General features: G+C 41.7%; 1 protein-coding gene across 3 annotated transcripts in view; it reads left to right on the top strand.

Annotated features, from left to right (window-relative positions):
* The window catches only part of LOC117530734 (liprin-alpha-3-like), a 55,218-nt gene that overhangs the window by 15,726 nt on the left and 21,366 nt on the right, over positions 1 to 18,126 (top strand). For 2 of the 3 annotated variants that reach the window (XM_034193634.1, XM_034193636.1), the window contains exons 4-16: positions 2,523 to 2,597; positions 2,699 to 2,758; positions 2,966 to 3,094; positions 4,589 to 4,681; positions 5,063 to 5,115; positions 8,925 to 9,018; positions 9,229 to 9,363; positions 12,471 to 12,554; positions 12,650 to 12,781; positions 12,881 to 12,943; positions 13,041 to 13,120; positions 13,667 to 13,853; positions 14,390 to 14,583. In XM_034193634.1, coding sequence (XP_034049525.1) covers positions 2,523 to 2,597; positions 2,699 to 2,758; positions 2,966 to 3,094; positions 4,589 to 4,681; positions 5,063 to 5,115; positions 8,925 to 9,018; positions 9,229 to 9,363; positions 12,471 to 12,554; positions 12,650 to 12,781; positions 12,881 to 12,943; positions 13,041 to 13,120; positions 13,667 to 13,853; positions 14,390 to 14,583 — 1,379 coding nt within the window. The remainder of the gene's footprint in view (positions 1 to 2,522; positions 2,598 to 2,698; positions 2,759 to 2,965; positions 3,095 to 4,588; positions 4,682 to 5,062; positions 5,116 to 8,924; positions 9,019 to 9,228; positions 9,364 to 12,470; positions 12,555 to 12,649; positions 12,782 to 12,880; positions 12,944 to 13,040; positions 13,121 to 13,666; positions 13,854 to 14,389; positions 14,584 to 18,126) is intronic. The other variant, XM_034193635.1, reaches the window with a different exon arrangement.

Genomic DNA, 18,126 nt, shown 5'->3' with positions numbered 1-18,126 from the left:
CGCACAGGCTCCATCAACAGGCCTTATCTGTCCATCCTGGGGGGATCCCAGTCCTGAATCAGTCCACCAGAGTCTCAAGGTCCCACAGTCAACATCTCAGGACTGGGAAGGGAGGGAGGAATGTGGGGGACGGGGAGGGAGACGAGGAGCGAGGCTATCAGGAGTGTTCCTCAGGGGGAGGATTTTATCAGAGCGGCCTTGAAGGACAGCTGGTGTTTGGAAACCAAATAGATATCCAGATTAACAGACGCCTGGCAGATTCCACAGTCTGAAACTTCAGAGTGGCTCCCAAATACATCTGAATAGAGGAGAGATGTGGTCTTACAGACAATCAAAGCGGTTTTCCAGTGCAGCCATTCTCCCCGAGATGGATTCCAACGTGCGTTTGACACCCACCGACTGAGCTGACACTGCCCTTCCAATTGAATCAATTATGTGGGGCAGCCTGGACGGGCCGATTAATGCCGCCTCCACCTTCTTAATTTTCCGGTAGACCAGTGCTGTGGCTGCTCCACACAGCAGAAACCCAGTCACCACAGCTCCAAATAAGTAAACATCTTCAACGTCCTCCACAGACAACGTGTACAGGCGCATGACTTGCCACCTCCAGCTGTCCATCATGTAACCCACCACATGTGTCCCGGCAGGACAGGTCGGGTCCTCCGCTCCTGAGTGTCTTGTGGAAAAATAGTATCAATTGCGTTCAGAGACCACTAGATCAGATCCATTTTGTCGTTTTCCAGAGGAGCAGGGCTGGCAGCCTCACAGACAAAACACGCTAAGGGAGAGTGGAGGAGATGCGACTGCCCTCGTTGTCACAAGCACAAAAAAAAAATTTGGGAAGACCATTCCAGAAGCTTAATGTTAGCTTACTTTATCCAACCCACAACCACTTTTGTTGTGTGTTTGGAATCATTGTCCTGTTGGAACACCCAATTGTGGTCAAGTGTCAACTATCTAGCTGTTGATTTGAGGTGATATTGAAGATAGTTCTCCTTCTTGTTGCAATGCATCACTATCACTGGCAGCAAAACAGCCCCAGAGCTTGATGCTACCATCACCATTCTTGAGAGTTTGTAAAGTGTTCTTTGGTTTGAAAGCCTCACCTTTACTCCTCCAAACATACCTCTTATCATTGTGGCCAATTAGCTCAATCTTTGCCTCGTCGGACCATAAGACCTTTCTCCAGAAGGCATCTGGCTTGACCAAGTGGGCAGCTGCAAATTTCAGTCTAACTTGAAGGTGTTGATTTTGGAGCAGGGGCGTCTTTCTTGGTTGGCACCCTCTCAGTCCATGGCAATGTAAAACTTGTTTCACTGTGGCAGTCACTCTGGTGTTCCAGTTAATAGTAGACCTGAGCTTTGGTGGTTCTGCTTGTTCCTGAATATTCAGTTTTCTCTCTGAGGGTTACACTTTGGATCCAGACCATGGCAAAGTGGTGACACACCCACAGTCATTTGAAGTGATGATCTTAGTTAGGATCTGCAGTTGTTTAAAAATGGCTTCAAGAGACTTTCTTAGATCTTTACTGAGTTTTTTTTTTTACTTTCCTATTATTCTGAGTATTGGTCAGTCCATAGCGTGCTGTCAAACATCCTTTTTATACTGGGAGGACAAACTTCCAGCTGTAGTCAATCATGGTCACTAACGAGGAGTTAATAGGCCTTACCCAAAATTACCATGACATTCATGCCCGTGATGAGCGTATGTAAACGTCTGCCCACAACTGCACTCTTTAACACCTCCAAACACTGCATGACAAACCAGTATGCAGAAGAAAAAAGAAAAAAATCACATGCAAATAAGCTGGATGCCTCCAAGATTTTAAAGCGGTACAAAAATCTGCAGTCCACCAAAAAGACCTCAAAGAAGAGGACAGATGGTGCAAAAGTAACATTAGTGTTTTAATTTGCTCCTCAGTTTGTAGCGCGATGTAGCCAGTTATTGTTAGCAACATCTACCAGGTTAGCCAATATTAGCAGATAAACATCAGTAGATTGATGAACAACACATTCTGTGGTATTTCAAGTGTAAAAGAAAACCACCGTAGCATGGGTCGATCTAGACACACCTGTGCATGGTTTTGATGAATGTGGGAATGTCGTTGCACGCCAGCAAACACATGGTCCTTGACAGCTCCTTAGCCCGATCCAATGGCTGGGAAATCTCAGATGATCGGGGTCTGAGGACCTACTGGAGCCGTCACCCGCCTTCACAGCCATGGGTTACAAGTCATCACTTCCTCTCCCTGATCCGCCATTGAGGACTTCTTGTGCCCTGTTAGCCATCCTGTGTTCAAGGTTCCTGTTGGGCCTTCATGGTTACCATAGAGGCAACTGGATACTCAAGGTCGTCCCCTACTTGATACGTTACTCAGGCGTCACAACTAACTAGCATAATAACAGACATACAAATTTGGGCATGACAGAATTCTGGTATACAATAGAGGTACAGATCTATTGGTTTGTTCGTCCTAACAGTTAACCTAGATCTATTATTTTCTTGTCTACTCTACTGTGTAGGTTCGAGAGCGACTCCGTGTGGCCCTTGAGAGGGTGTCCATGTTGGAAGATCAGCTTGCAGCATCTGCTCAAGAGGTAAAGTCCAATGGTGGTGAATCTGTGCAAATCTGCAGGGCTGGTGAGAAGAAAGAACTTTCATTTGTTGTTTTCTTTCTTTTTTCTCTCTCTCTCTCCAGGTAATCTCTTTAAGAGACCAAATTAAAAGACGTCAACAAGGGTTGGACGGCGGGAAAGATGTAAGGGAGGGTGTTATGCATGTTGGTTCCAGTTATCTTTGTGTGTGTTAGCGTACAGACAGTCAGTAGAACAGTAGATGTGTGGGTATCACGTTGTGTCATTGTGATTCTAGCTCCACGTCTTATACCTCGTGAACATCACATCTACTTAACAACCTGCATCCGTTCTAACTCGCTGTCTTCTTCATCACCCTTGCGCCATGCCAGCGGCTGCCAAACGGCCCGTCTTCAGGCCTGGAGGACAGTGAGATCGAAAGGCAGAGAGAAGGAGAGATCGAGCGACAGAGAGCCGAGCTGTCCCAGCTGAGGGAGAGGCTGGCCCTCATGTGCCGGCAGGTGAGTCCACAAGGTGTCCACAACTTCAGTTTGATTAAAGTCGACAGTTTGTCCATCAACGTCGAGCGGAGGTTGGCCAACCACTGATGATGTCATTTAAAAAAAAAAACGATGTGAGAAGGTGATGTTTGACAGCGATAATCTGTTGATGCAAATTTGGGAGGTGGTGGTTAAGCGTTGAGCTTGAGACCAGAGGACTCTGGGTTCAAACCCCAGCCTGACTGGAAAATCATTAAGGGCCCTTGGGCGAGGTCCTTAATCCCCAAGTTGCTCCCGGTGTGTAGTGAGTGCATCACTTTACCACTCGTGGAATATTATGTAAGATTCTTTCTGTTTGTATTTAGCGTAATCTAATTCCGCATGGAACTTGACTTCCGTATTTTGGTAATTACTTTTCTTTTACCTTATTTTTGCGTACCTGCATTGTTGTTCTGTAATTGTCCCTGTGCTGCTGTAACATCGTAAATTTTCCCGTCATGGAACTATTAAAGGATTATCTTATCTTATCTTATCTTATCTTATCTATCCTTTTTTAATCTTATCTTGTCTTTGTTCTTATCTTATTTTATCTAATCTTATCTTTTTCTTATCTTATTTTATCGTGTCTTATCTTATCTTTTTCTTGTCTTATTTTATCTTATCTTTTTCTTATGTTATCTTGTCTTGTCTTTTTTCTTATCTTATTTTATCTTATCTTTTATCTTGTCTTATCTTTTTCTTATCTTTTTTCTTGTCTTATTTTATCTTATCTTATTTTATATTATCTTTTTCTTATCTTATTTTATTTTATCTTGTCTTATCTTTTTCTTATTTTATCTTGTCTTATGTTATCTTTTTTCATATCTTATCTTTTTTCTTGTCTTATTTTATCTTATCTTATTTTATCTTGTCTTATCTTTTTTCTTATCTTATTTTATCTGATCTTATTTAATCTTATCTTTATTCTTATATTTTATCTTATCTTGCCTTTTTTATCTTATTTATCTTATCTATTTTCTTATTTTATTTTATCTTATAAGTTGCTGCTTATGAAGATGTCTATAATTACAAATATAAGTATTTCTGTCATTCATGTGTTTTGTTCCATTTGATGATGACAATATATTAATAATACGTAAATATTTTTTGTCCAACTGTCAAGATAAATCAAGTTATCTACTACTGTGCCACTCTGCCCTCTTGTGGCCAAAGTATTGACAATTTGTAGAAACCACAGAAAAATCCTATCGCACCCAGTTCCTCGTGCACAAACAGACACAATGTGATTTAACTGAGCAAGACTCATTAGTTGATGATGACTGATAAATAACTGAAAACACTTTGTCCTGTAACATCTTTGCTGTTTGGTCAGGCGGCCATGATTCCATTATGTCAACATTTAAGGGACTGTCATCGTGCATTCTCACGATCGATCAGTGCTGCGTTATTTACACTACACTGACTCATACAGATTCTATGTGTGTCATTCCGTGACCCTTCATTGTGTCACATCAGGTCGGCGAAATAGAGGAACAGCTTGCGGCCGCCAGGAGGGAGGTGACGAAATCAGAGGAGGCCAATCAGAAGCTGCAAAGGGAGGTGAAAGAGGTCTGTTGGTCCAGTTTGCCCCTTCCTGGCCAAAAAAAAATAATAATAATAACAAAGAACCCCTGAGCTCTTTCGACTGCCAGGCCACCAAAATGGATATTATTAGAGCATGATGGACATCTGTTCTAAATCAATCAATCAATCAATCAACTTTTTTTTTATATAGCGCCAAATCACAACAAACAGTTGCCCCAAGGCGCTAAATGAAGTCCTCTGTATGAATTTGGGGTGTTGAACAATTTTTAAAACTGATTAAAGAAGCACATTTGCAGTTGTTAATGTTGATACACTCATTTTAAAAATGTATATAATGTATAATAATAATATTCTTATAATAGCAGTTAATAATCACCTCGTAGTGATGTGTCTTTGCTCTTGCAGGCCCTCTGCCAAAGGGAAGACATGGAGGAAAGGATTACAACACTAGAACGCAGGTAGTCTAGCAGCATTGGAAAAGAGGTGACATCTCTCATTTTTCTTTCTTTTATTTGGGCAGATTTTCAGTTCTGCCCACTTACTGGAACAGAAGGGCCATATGTTTCACCTTTTGGCTTGCAGCATGTTTCAAAGGTGTCCTGACACCTGTTTACACAGACGAAAGCTGTTTTACATAAATAACATTTGCACTGAATTCCTATTAAGTCAAAGGTGCGGCTCAGAGTAACGGCCAACATTTTTGACCTCTGCTCAACACTGGAGGCAGAGTTCATTTCAAACGAGGCCCTTGTTTGATTGATCGATAATGAAAATAATCGTTATAATGATTATTTTCATTATCGATCAAGCTGGTAATTATTTTCTTGAGTCACTGTACCGTCAATAAAATGTCTGAAAAATGAAAAATTGGTGTTTGTCAAAGCCCACGATGATACCATCAAATGTCTTGATTTGGTCACAAGTCAAAGATGTTCAAGAGTAAAGAAACTAGTAATGAATCAGAAAATAGTCACATTTATGAAGCGATAATACAGATTCAGATTCTTTATTGTCATTGTAACAGGTACAGCAAAAGGTAAGGTGCAAGCCTTTCAGTGCAAATATAAATCTGAGTATACTACGTGCAGGCTTGAAAGATCTGAGGAAGAAAAGAAAAATAAACATCAAATTTAACGGAATGAAAGAGGTATGTCCAGACCTCAAATTTAAAAAAGAAAAAAAATCATAAGAACGTAGTAGCAAAAAAGAGATTGCATATTAAAAAAAGAGAAAAGTATGTACAAAACTGTGCATATTTCAGTGGCAGTAGATATTTATTGCACATAAACAAATATTGCATAATCAGAGAATTTGGGCTTTTTTGTTTGTTTGTTTTTTGTTTTTTTTAACAAAATGACTATTAATACGGTACCATACTCCATTTTCTCATAGGCTTCCAATTACAAAGTGCTGTGATTGCGCGCCTTCCAATAAGAAACCACTATGATTATCGGGGGACATGAGGTTGAAGCCCTAAAATGATGAATTTCAAGGTCAAAACATAGGGTTAGGTTTGAGGGTTAGTTTCGATGACAGTGGGTGGCGTGCTAATGTACAGATGCAGCTGTCCAGTTTGTTCAAAAAATAGGTTGAATTCCGAAATACGAGGTCTGTCCAAAAAGTATCGGTCCTTTTTATTTTTTTCAAAAACCATATGGATTTGAATCACGTGTGATTGCATCAGCCAAGCTTGAACCTTTGTGCGCATGCGTGAGTTTTTTCATGCCTGTCGGTTGCGTCATTCGCCTTTGAGCAGGCTTTGTGTGAACAGTGGTCCACCCCTCTCGTCGGATTTTTATTGCGAATAAATGTCTGAACGATTTGGAGCTTTGCTGCATCAATTTTTTTCCAGAAACTGTGAGAGACCTCCAGGTGGATATGTTCGGAAAATTTAGATGGCTTTCAGCGACAATTTTATGGGGATTACACTGATTAAGGAGTGCTCCAGCCGGTTTAAAGACCGCCCACAGTGTCTGAGAGCGCGGCGCGCTCCAAGCGCCAATCGACAGGCTCAAACCCCGCTGAAACAACCAGATCATTTCCAACGTGAAGGCTTTGTTGATCCGGGACATCGTCTGACTTTCACAAAAAAGGCAGAAGGCGTGGACATCACCACTTTTTCGGCACATTCTACTGTTACAGGAGTTTTTTTCATGGAAAGAGAAGCGGAGGATTGCGCCACTGTGCCGCTCATGGCACAGGACAAAATCACCTCCGTGTTGGTCTCACAGGACGGCTTTCAGATGGCTTTCAGACGGCTTCCGGTTGCTTTTCAGTCGTGTGAGTATCCGAGAAATTGTGCATGAGCTGGACATGCCCCAACATGTCCTGTGAGGCTTCATCACAACGTTGCTTTGCGCCATGCGGCTCCACCGCGATGCGCAGAATTCCTCCACTCCTCTTTCCATGACAAAAACTCCTGTAACAGTGGAATGTGCCGTTCATTTGTAAACTGGACGCTGTCTTGATCTGGTATGTCGTCTGATGAGCACAGGAATTGCGGAAGACGTGGACATCAGTACTTTTTCAGCACATTGAGACAGACGTGCGGAGGAATTCCGCGCATCAGGATGGAGCCGCATGGCGCAAAGCAACACCGTGATGAAGCCTCACAGGACATGTTGGGGCATGTCCAGCTCATGCACAATTTCTCGGATACTCACACGACTGAAAAGCAACCGAGAGGGGTGGACCACTGCTCACACAAAGCCTGCTCACAGGTGAATGACGCAACCGACAGGCGTGAAAAAACTCACGCATGCGCACGAAGGTTCAAGCTTGGCTGATGCAATCACACGTGATTCAAATCCATATGGTTTTTGCAAAAAATAAAAAGGTCCGATACTTTTTGGACAGACCTCGTAAGTGTAGCTATCGCGAGTTTTAGAATGAAGCAAAGCAGGAGTATTGTGTATCACCACCAACAGGTGTGGGGTGGTAAACATGCAAAGATTTTCACAGGTGTGTGTGTGTGTGTGTGTGTGTGTGTGTGTGTGTGTGTGTGTGTGTGTGTGTGTGTGTGTGTGTGTGTGTGTGTGTGTGTGTGTGTGTGTGTGTGAGAGAGAGAGAGAGAGAGAGAGAGGAGAGAGAGAGAGAGAGAGAGAGAGACACACACAGTCCAAAATACCCAGACAGATTGACAATCCACCTAGTCTAAATTAAAAATTTGATTAAGGCAGTGGCTACAGGTGTGGAAAATTCTAGTGGCTACAGGTGTGGAAAATTCTATGCCTTTGATTGGCTGTTTGTCGTCAAGCGAGAATCCGAGTACCCTGTGCTCAAGTTTCTAAGAATACAGCTGATTCTTTAACCTTAATCTGAACCCTAACACTGATCCACGGGACTTGAAATTCTTTTCGGAACTTCTCGTAATGTAATTGTAGAATTCGTGTTTTGGGATAAGTTCTCCGTACCGATAGAGACTTTGATCAACTAATTAGTTAGGCCAAATTGAAGTTGTAATTTCACCTGGACTATATGATTTTTCTAAAAAATACAGAATCTGGGATTATTGATGTGCCAAGTCTGATTTTCCAGCCACCTAAGCAGTATCAAAATTTTAATTCTGCCTTGATAAAATTAATATCTTCCCATGCTGAATTAAATTGAAATCTCTGACTCTTATTTTGTGGTGAGCAAGGCATTTTGCTTCTTTTTTTTTTTTAAATTGGCAAAATTTATATTTTGAATTCACAGAGAATAAATCAGCGCTTCCATTCCACACAACAGAAATCTGCCTATATTATGATTTTATCTGCCAGGTAACAGGTATAATCAATAAATAAATTGTAATTGTCATTTTATTTAATTTAATTTACAGCAACATATCAAAAACACAACCACAATATTGAAATACAGCATTAACATGTTTTATCTTAATATCACTATCAAAAATTATTGTTACCCTTTTAATTTACTTTAACAAAATCCTCTTTTTGACAGTTATCATATTAATTACTATGCTAAAATGACTCAAGTTTATTAAACATTACATATATTTTACTTTAATACAGTTCATACAAAATCTCTGTATTGAATTTTTATTTTTTAATTTAATTTTTAAATTTTCAATATTCACTATACTCTATTTGGCTGAGGCAGAATTAAAATTTGGATTTATTTATTTATTTTATGTATTTATTTACTCCTTGCTGGATTTTAAATCTGTCTGTGTGAGTTTGAGGCAACATCAAAATTTTAATTTAACCTAGAGGCCAAATTAAAATGAGATTCCTAATCCTAATGTTTAATTTGATATTGAATGCAGGTACCTCAGCGCCCAGAGGGAGGCAACGTCTCTCCACGATATCAAAGATAAGCTGGAAAATGAGCTTGCGAGCAAAGAGTCCCTCCACAGACAGGTACGTTTGAAATCATGTCATTACTGTATGTTTTAATGACCTTGTTGTTGTTTTTGAGCTCCTGCTGTGCATGAAATTCCAAAACCAGACACTCCAGGTGCCTTTTACTCTGACGCTGCGCAGCCCGTTTAAAAACTGGTTCATCACGCACAAGCCAAGCTTCTCCAGTCACAGCCGTAGTATCGACTGCATGTTGTTGCTTCATTCCAGAGTGAGGAGAAGAACAGACAGCTGCAGGAACGTCTGGATGAAGCCAAGCAGAAACTGCAGCAGACGTTACAGCGGGCAGAGACACTGCCTGAGATTGAGGCTCAGCTCGCCCAAAGAGTCGCTGCTCTCAACAAGGTACTTTCTATTAAATTTTTTAGGATAATCTGCAATTCAGACTCACAGATTTGAATTTCTGGCTCATTTTGATCTTTTGGTCTCCTTCCAGATTATTAGGTCATAATGCATATTGTAAAAAATAAAATAATGCAATGATAAAATACCCTCGGCTGTATGAACATTGTCTTCTTTATAATTTGCAGTTGTGTGTGTGTGTGTGTGTATATATATATATATATATATACACGAGGTCTGCGAGAAAAATAACGTACCTTTTTATTTTTTTCAAAAACTATATGGATTTGAATCATGTGCGATTACATCAGCCAACCTTGAACCCTCGTGCGCATGCGTGAGTTTTTTCATGCCTGTTGGTTACGTCATTCGCCTGTGGGCAGGCTTTGAGTGAGGAGTGGTCCACCCCGTCGGAATTCCTTTGTCTGACTTCTTCCTGAGAGACTGGCGCTTTGCTTGATCAAAATTTTTTCAGAACCTGTGAGGCAGATCGAAGTGGACACCATTCGAGAATTTCACCTGGTTTTCGGTGAAAATTGTAACGGCTGATGAGAGATTATGGGGTGTTACTGTCGCTTTAAGGACTTCCCATGGAGCGGGACGTCACGCAGCGCTCCGAGGTGCCGTCGTCAGCCTGTTTCGAGCTGAAAACCTCCAAATTTAAGCCTCTGTTGACCCAGGACATCGTGAGAGAACAGAGAAGTTTCAGAAGCGCTCGGTATCAGCAGTTTATCCGGACATTCCACTGTTAAAGGAGATTTTGTAATGAAAGACGTGCGGACGAATTGGTGCGTTGGCAGGCAGCCGGCGCAGCGCGCCGCCACAGGAAAGACACCTCCGTTGGAAGCCTTAAGGACAAGTTGGAACATGTCCAGCTGTTAAACAATTTCTCAGATACTCACTCTACTGAAAGCCATCAAAAGCCGCCTGTTTTTACAAATGGTTATCAACACGGAGAAGTCAGACAAAGGAATTCCGACGAGGGGGCTGGACCACTCCTCACTCAAAGCCTGCCCACAGGCGAATGACGTAACCGACAGGCGTGAAAAAACTCTCGCATACGAGGGTTCAAGCTTGTCTGATGTAATCACACGTGATTCAAATCCGTATAGTTTTTGAAAAAAAATAAAAAGGTCCGATACTTTTCTCACAGACCTCGTGTATATATATATATATATGTATATATATGTATATGTATATATATGTATATATATATATATATATATATATATATGTATATATATATATATATACATATATATATATATATATATATATATATATATATATATCGCGCCCGGTGTGAACGCGGCTTTAGACTCCAAGAGCTGCACAAGTAAAAAGTAAAACTGCCATGACATAATTACATGACTCATACATATTACATAACTTAATACACACATCAATCATACATATTGCACATCCCTAATACACATATCCAAATTGCACATACCCGTATTACACAGCGGTCTCCCATAAATAATTAATGCATATTGCACATATCCCTAAAAACACATACCCCTATTGCACAGCCATCTCCCACATATGGTTAAGGAAAATACTAACAGTGAATAAATAACACTAAAATTACAATGCCACCATGTCATTAATGCACAATCCTACTACCTATCCCAGGAACCATATTTAAGACTCTAATTGATGTGGGCACAAATGAGTTTTTAAAGCGATTCAATTTGCACTGAGGGACTCTGTATCGCCTACCAGATGGTAGGAGTTCATACTCAGGATAGAGGATATGGGAAGGATCTGACAAAGCTCTCTGCGCTTGTTTGAGAACAGACTGTTCATACATGGACTGCAGGGAAGAGTTTCCCGTCCTCCCTACAACTTTCATAGCAGTCTTCACCAGACGAGCAAGCCTAGATTTTAACTGGACAGAGAGATTACCGTACCAAGATGACATCCCATACCATATTTACACACAAATGAAATGGAGTTTGCAGCTAGCTAGACCAACCTGTGAACTCACCATGCTAACGTCCACAAATTGTCTTGTAAATCACTTCAGAGGTGTTATCAGGTTACACAAAACAGTGCTTTCAGTTTTAGAAGTGTTTATTTCTCGCTAGCTTTTACATAATATATGGCAAAGAGGTTATATTTACACACAATTGGAGTTTGCAGCTAACTAGACCAGCCTGTGAACTCACCACGCTAACGTCCACGAATTGTCTTGTAAATCACTTCAGAGGTGTTATCAGGTTACAAAAACAGTGCTTTCAGTTTTAGAAGTGTTTCTTTCTCACTAGCTTTTACATAATATATGGCAAAGAGGTTATATTTACACACAAATGAAATGGAGTTTGCAGCTAGCTAAACCAGCCTGTGAACTCACCATGCTAACGTCCACGAATTGTCTTGTAAATCACTTCAGACGTGTTATCAGGTTACAGAAACAGTGCTTTCAGATTTAGAAGTGCTTATTCCTCACTAGCTTTTACAAAATGTATGACAAAGGTTATATTTATACATAAATGAAAAGGAGTTTGCAGCTAGCTAGACCAGCCAATGACATCACTGTACCGCTCTACTCTGATTGGGTATCACCCCCGCCCCTCAAAAAAAAGAAAAAAAAAACGGAACAGATTGAAACAGAATGCAACTTTTTAACCTCTTAAAATAGGTCAAGGTTAGCCATCTTTGAATTTGTCTAAGGTCTGTGTCCCAAGAATGTTCCCTGTGAATTTGAAGACTCAGGCAGTAATAGGACTGGAGTTATGCTGAGCACAGACGGATGGGCGGATGGACGGATGGATGCAAAGTTTTCACAATACCCGATGACCATATTTGATGACCTCGGGTAAAAATATAGTGTTTTTAGTGATATTCATGTTATCATTGTTACTCTGCATGCTTAATCTCCACTGCTGTAAAGCAATATCACCCCTCGACTTCTGTGACATATGTCACGGACATCCAGATCTGAACTTTTTCTTACAATGTGTGACACACCCTTGAGCCAGTCTGGGATCTGTGTGACACCCCACATGGTGTTTCGGGTGATGGGCGTGTGACAAGCGGCAATTTCTCCCTATTTAAAGTGACAGAAACAGAAAGAGGTTTCTCAAGAAACATTTCCTCTCATTTAGGCCGAGGAGCGTCATGGAAACTTTGAGGAGCGGCTACGGCAAATGGAGGCCCAACTTGAGGAGAAAAACCAAGAGCTGCAAAGGGTAAAGCCGTTTATCTTCCTGTTCTCCCCCACCCCGTGTTGTGCAAAATCAAACTTAGCAGTCCACCGCTGAACGCCTCGCTCGCTTCACTTTAGGCGAGACAGAGGGAGAAGATGAACGACGAGCACAACAAACGCCTCTCTGATACAGTGGACAAGCTTCTGTCTGAGTCCAATGAGAGACTGCAGCTGCACCTGAAAGAGAGGATGGCAGCGCTGGAAGAGAAGGTAAAAAAAATAATAAAGATGTGTCAGAGGTGCAGAACGTTTTGTGATGTCACAAAGAACAGGACGTGATATTCTAAAATCATTCATCTGCTGTGATAGAATGCTCTTTCTGAGGAGCTGGCCAACATGAAGAAGATCCAAGACGACCTTTTAGCTAATAAGGTATTCACCGTTTGAGCAGGTTTCAGAAAATACATTTTCAAAACCTCCATGTTTGTACGGCTGCGTGCTGACATCTTCTCCTTTTCTAATCCACTAGGAACAGCTTCTGGCTGAGCTGGAGAGAATCCAGCTGGAGCTGGATCAGCTGAGAGGCAGGTCTGGCTCTTCCTATTCCAGGTTAGGCACAGTAGACCTTCAATGGAATAGATAGTATGTGTTCTGTGTATCCATACAGGGGTGTAGGAATTGGTGGAACAGGGAGGATGTGCCCCCCATCTTTTAATCGTGTTTTGCACCTTCCTCTTTCCTCGCTTTTAATGTTAGATTAGATTAGATTAGATAGAACTTTATTGATCCCTTGGGAAGACTCCCTCAGGGAAAATGAGGTTCCTGCAGCGTTGTATAGCAGCACACAGGGGAAGAAGCACACATAGCATCAAAAGTGGAAAAAAAGAAAAATAGTTTGCAAATATAAATATAAATACAGATACACAATATAAATACCAAACATACTCATCAATACTGGTTTACTGGCTACTGCTGTTCCTCTCATTCTCATTCCCGACCTCTGTCTTCCTGTTACTCTTCCTCCCCCACAAATGTTCTCATTGTACATGTGATTGAATGCATTTTTCAGCCATAATCCAGATCAAAATCCCGCTTAATGCTTAAATCCAGTCCCATCAGTTTGAAACAACTAATGAATTCTGTATCTCACCATAGGGCAGGCAGCGTCAGCTCACTTCCCTCCACCCTTTTTCGAAGATCTCTACCAGGGAGCGCCTCAGAACTGCGGTACCCGCAGGGAGGAGGTTCCCTACCTGCTGGCTACGGCAGCTCCTCTGGCGGGGTGGTGGTGAGGCGCTCGCACCGCGGCCGGTGGGCGCCCCCGAGAGACGACAGCAGCAAGGTGGTGATCACACACTGTGCACGGCTTTTATGATGATGATGATATTTATTTTTCATGTAGCATTGGATTAGTTTGTACTACCTTTTATAGACTATGGAACTTTGCAACTTCTATGGAACCACTGGGGAACACAGAGCCGTAACAGGAAGGCAACGATTGCAGCGGCACTAAAAAAAATTGTTAAATTGATTTGTAGGGAAACCAAACAGATTAGATTAAAGATTAGATAGATCTTTATTGATCCCTTGGGAAGACCCGGAATTGCAGGAAAAAAAAGCAGCACACAGGGTAAGAAGCACACAGAGTATCAACAGTGAAAGTTAAAAAAAAAAAAAAACAGTTTGCAAATATCAATATAAATACACAAATATAAATGCCAGGCATACTGATCAATACTGGTTTACTGGCTACTACTGTTCCTCTCCTTCCTGTCCTCTGTCTTCCTGTTACTCCTCCTCCATTTGCCTTCAGATCATCAAATCACTCTGAAAAGCTGCTCAGACTTCATTCTTTCTATGTCCATCCATTCTTTTCAGTATGGAGAATGGGACAGTAGCACTATGCTCGGCCCCGGCTTTGAAGGCGGCGTGGAAGGAGGCTGTTCTGATGATGAGGACGACAGGGAGACTCTGTTTGGGTCTGAGTTGCTCTCCCCCAGTGGACAAACAGATGTACAGACTTTGGCCATCATGCTACAGGAGCAACTGGAGGCCATCAACAAGGAGATTAAGTAAGTTATTGCATCTGTGGCACAATGTTAAGTTTTTTCCCGTGGACCAGATCAGATGAGTCATTTTATGTGGCCCATAAATTTCCACAACATTCACCTCTAGTTCTCTTTGTGGAACCTGCATTAATCATAAATGTCCACCAGGGGGAGGTATTGCTCCATTTCAAGAACCTTGCATATCGGCTGCTATGGGACACCACCAATGACGACTAAACGATGACCAACCTGTTACTTGTATTACCAGATTTGCAACACTGGAGGCACTATACAGTTCAGTTACAAATCGTTGCACTTGGTAATAGTACCTGCTGGCATGAAAAGTAACAGCAACAGCAATTTGACTTCTTTTTCTTCTTTGTCTTTTGGCTCTTCCCGTTAGGGGTCGCCACGGCAAATCAGTCGTTTCCATCTCACCCTGTCCTCTGTATCTTCCTCTGTCACACCAACCACCTGCATGTCCTCCCTCAGCACATCCATAAACCTCCTCTTTGGCTTCCCTCTTCTCCTCCTGCCTGGTGGCTCCATCCTCAGCATCCTTCTTCCTATATACCCTGGGTCCCTCCTCTGCACATGTCCAAACCATCTCAGTCTCGCACCTCTGACTTTGTCTCCAGACTGTCCCACCTGAGCTGTCCCTCTGATATGTTCATTCCTAATCTTGTCCATTCTTGTCACTCCCAAAGAGAATCTCAACATCTTCATCTCTGCCACCTCCAGCTCTGCCTCCTGTCTTTTTGTTAGTGCCACCATCTCTAAACCGTACAACATAGCTGGTCTCACTACTGTTTTATAAACTTTCCCCTTCACTCTTGCTGATATTCTTCGGTCACAAATCACTCCTGCCACCTTTCTCCACCCACTCCACCCTGCCTGCACTCTCTTCTTCACCTCTCTACTACACTCTCCATTACTTTGAACAGTTGACCCCAAATATTTAAAGTCATCTACTTTTACCACTTCTACTCCTTGTAACTGCACTATTCCACTGGGCTCCCTCCCATTCACACACATCTACTCAATCTTTTTCATTCCCCTTCTCTCCAAAGCATATCTCCACCTCCTCAGACTAGACTCAACTTGCTCTCTACTCTCACTACAGATCACAATGTCATCTGCAAACATCATAGTCCATGGTGACTCATGTCTTATCTCATCCGTCAACCTGTCCATCACCACTGCAAACAAGGAAGGACTCAGAGCTGATCCTTGATCCACCTTGAATGAGTCTGTCATTCCGACTGCGCATCTCACCACTGTCACACTATTCTTGTACATGTCCTGCACTACCCTAACATACTTCTCTGCCACTCCAGACTTCCTCATACAATACCACAGCTCTTCACTTGGCACCCTATCATAAGATTTTTCTAAGTCCACAAATGCACAAGGTACAGTAGTGTTCGGAATAGTAGTAGTAGTAGTAGTAGTGCTATGTGACTAAAAAGATTAATCCAGGTTTTGAGTATATTTCTTATTGTTACATGGGAAACAAGGTACCAGTAGATTCAGTAGATTCTCACAAATCCAACAAGACCAAGCATTCATGATATGCACACTCTTAAGGCTATGAAATTGGGCTATTAGTAAAAAAAAAAAAGTAGAAAAGGGAGTGTTCACAATAATAGTAGCATCTGCTGTTGACACTACAAACTCAAAACTGTTATGTTCAAACTGCATTTTTAGCAATCCTGTGAATCACTAAACTAGTATTTAGTTGTATAACCACAGTTTTTCATGATTTCTTCACATCTGCGAGGCATTCATTTTGTTGGTTTGGAACCAAGATTTTGCTCGTTTACTAGTGTGCTTGGGGTCACTGTCTTGTTGAAACACCCATTTCAAGGGCATGTCCTCTTCAGCATAAGGCAACATGACCTCTTCAAGTATTTTGACATATCCAAACTGATCCATGATACCTGGTATGCGATATATAGGCCCAACACCATAGTAGGAGAAACATGCCCATATCATGATGCTTGCACCACCATGCTTCACTGTCTTCACTGTGAACTGTGGCTTGAATTCAGAGTTTGGGGGTCGTCTCACAAACCGTCTGTGGCCCTTGGACCCCAAAAGAACAATTTTACTCTCATCAATCCACAAAATATTCCTCCATTTCTCTTTAGGCCAGTTGATGTGTTCTTTGGCAAATTGTAACCTCTTCTGCACATTTGTCCATTTTAAAGCATTGGCGATCATTGTAGATGAACAGCCTATACTTTTTTGCACCCGCGTATAAGTTTTCCCCTCTCCGATCAACTTTTTAATCAAACTACACTGTTCTTCTGAACAATGTCTTGAACGCCATTTTCCTCAGGCTTTCAAAGAGAAAAGCATGTTCAACAGGTGCTGGCTTCATCCTTAAATAGGGGACACCTGATTCACACCTGTTTGTTCCACACAATTGACAAACTCACTGGCTGAATACCACACTACTATTATTGTGAACACCCCCTTTTCTACTTTGTTTTACTAATAGCCAGATTTCATAGCCTTAAGAGTGTGCATATCATGAATGCTTGGTCTTGTTGGATTTGTGAGAATCTACTGAATCTACTGGTACCTTGTTTCCCATGTAACAATAAGAAATATACTCAAAATCTGGATTAATCTTTATAGTCACATAGCACTACTATTATTCTGAACACTACTATAACTCTTTCTGGCCTTCTCTGTACTTCTCCAACAGTATTCTCAGAGCAAACATTGCATCTGTAGTGCTCTTTCTTGGCATGAAACCATATTGCTGCTCACAGATCTTCATCTGTTTTCTAAGCCTAGCTTCTACTACTCTTTCCCATAACTTCATGCTGTGGCTGATCAACTTTATGCTTCTGTAGTTACTGCAGCTCTGCACATCACCCTTGTTCTTGAAAATAGGAACCAGCACACTTCATCTCCACTCTTCAGGCATCCTCTCACTTTCCAAGATTTTATTAAACAATCTGGTTAGAAACTCTACTGCCATCTCTTCTAGACATTTCCATGCCTCCACTGGAATGTCATCTGGACCAACTGCCTTTCCACTCTTCATCCTCTTCATAGCAGCCCTCACTTCTTCCTTACTAATCTCTTGTACTTCCTGATTTACGCTCACCACATCATCCAGCCTTTTCTCTCGCTCATTTTCTTCATTCGTCAGCTCTTCAAAATATTCCCTCCACCTTCTCAGCACACACTCCTTACTTGTCAGCACATTACCATCTGCATCTTTTACCACCCTAACCTGCTGCACATCCTTTCCAGCTCTGTCCCTTTGTCTGGCCAATCGGTACAAGTCCTTTTCTCCTTCCTTACTATACAACTTGCTGTACAGCTCGCAATATGCCTTTTCCTTCACTTTTGCCACTTCTCTTTTCGTCTTACGCCACATCTCCTTGTACTCCCGTCTACTTTCTTCATCTCTCCGACTATCCCAAAGCTTTTTCGCCAACCTCTTTCTCCTTATGCTTTCCTGGACCTCTTCATTCCACCACCAAGTCTCCTTGTCTTCCTTCCACTGTCCAGATGTCATACCCAGTACTGTCCTCGCTGTCTCCCTCA

The sequence above is a fragment of the Thalassophryne amazonica genome, chromosome 18 (genome assembly GCF_902500255.1).
Source record: "Thalassophryne amazonica chromosome 18, fThaAma1.1, whole genome shotgun sequence".
Classification (NCBI taxonomy): domain Eukaryota; kingdom Metazoa; phylum Chordata; class Actinopteri; order Batrachoidiformes; family Batrachoididae; genus Thalassophryne; species Thalassophryne amazonica.
The sequence above is the reverse complement of the archived record's forward strand: the minus strand, read 5'-3'. Positions and strand labels throughout refer to the sequence as shown.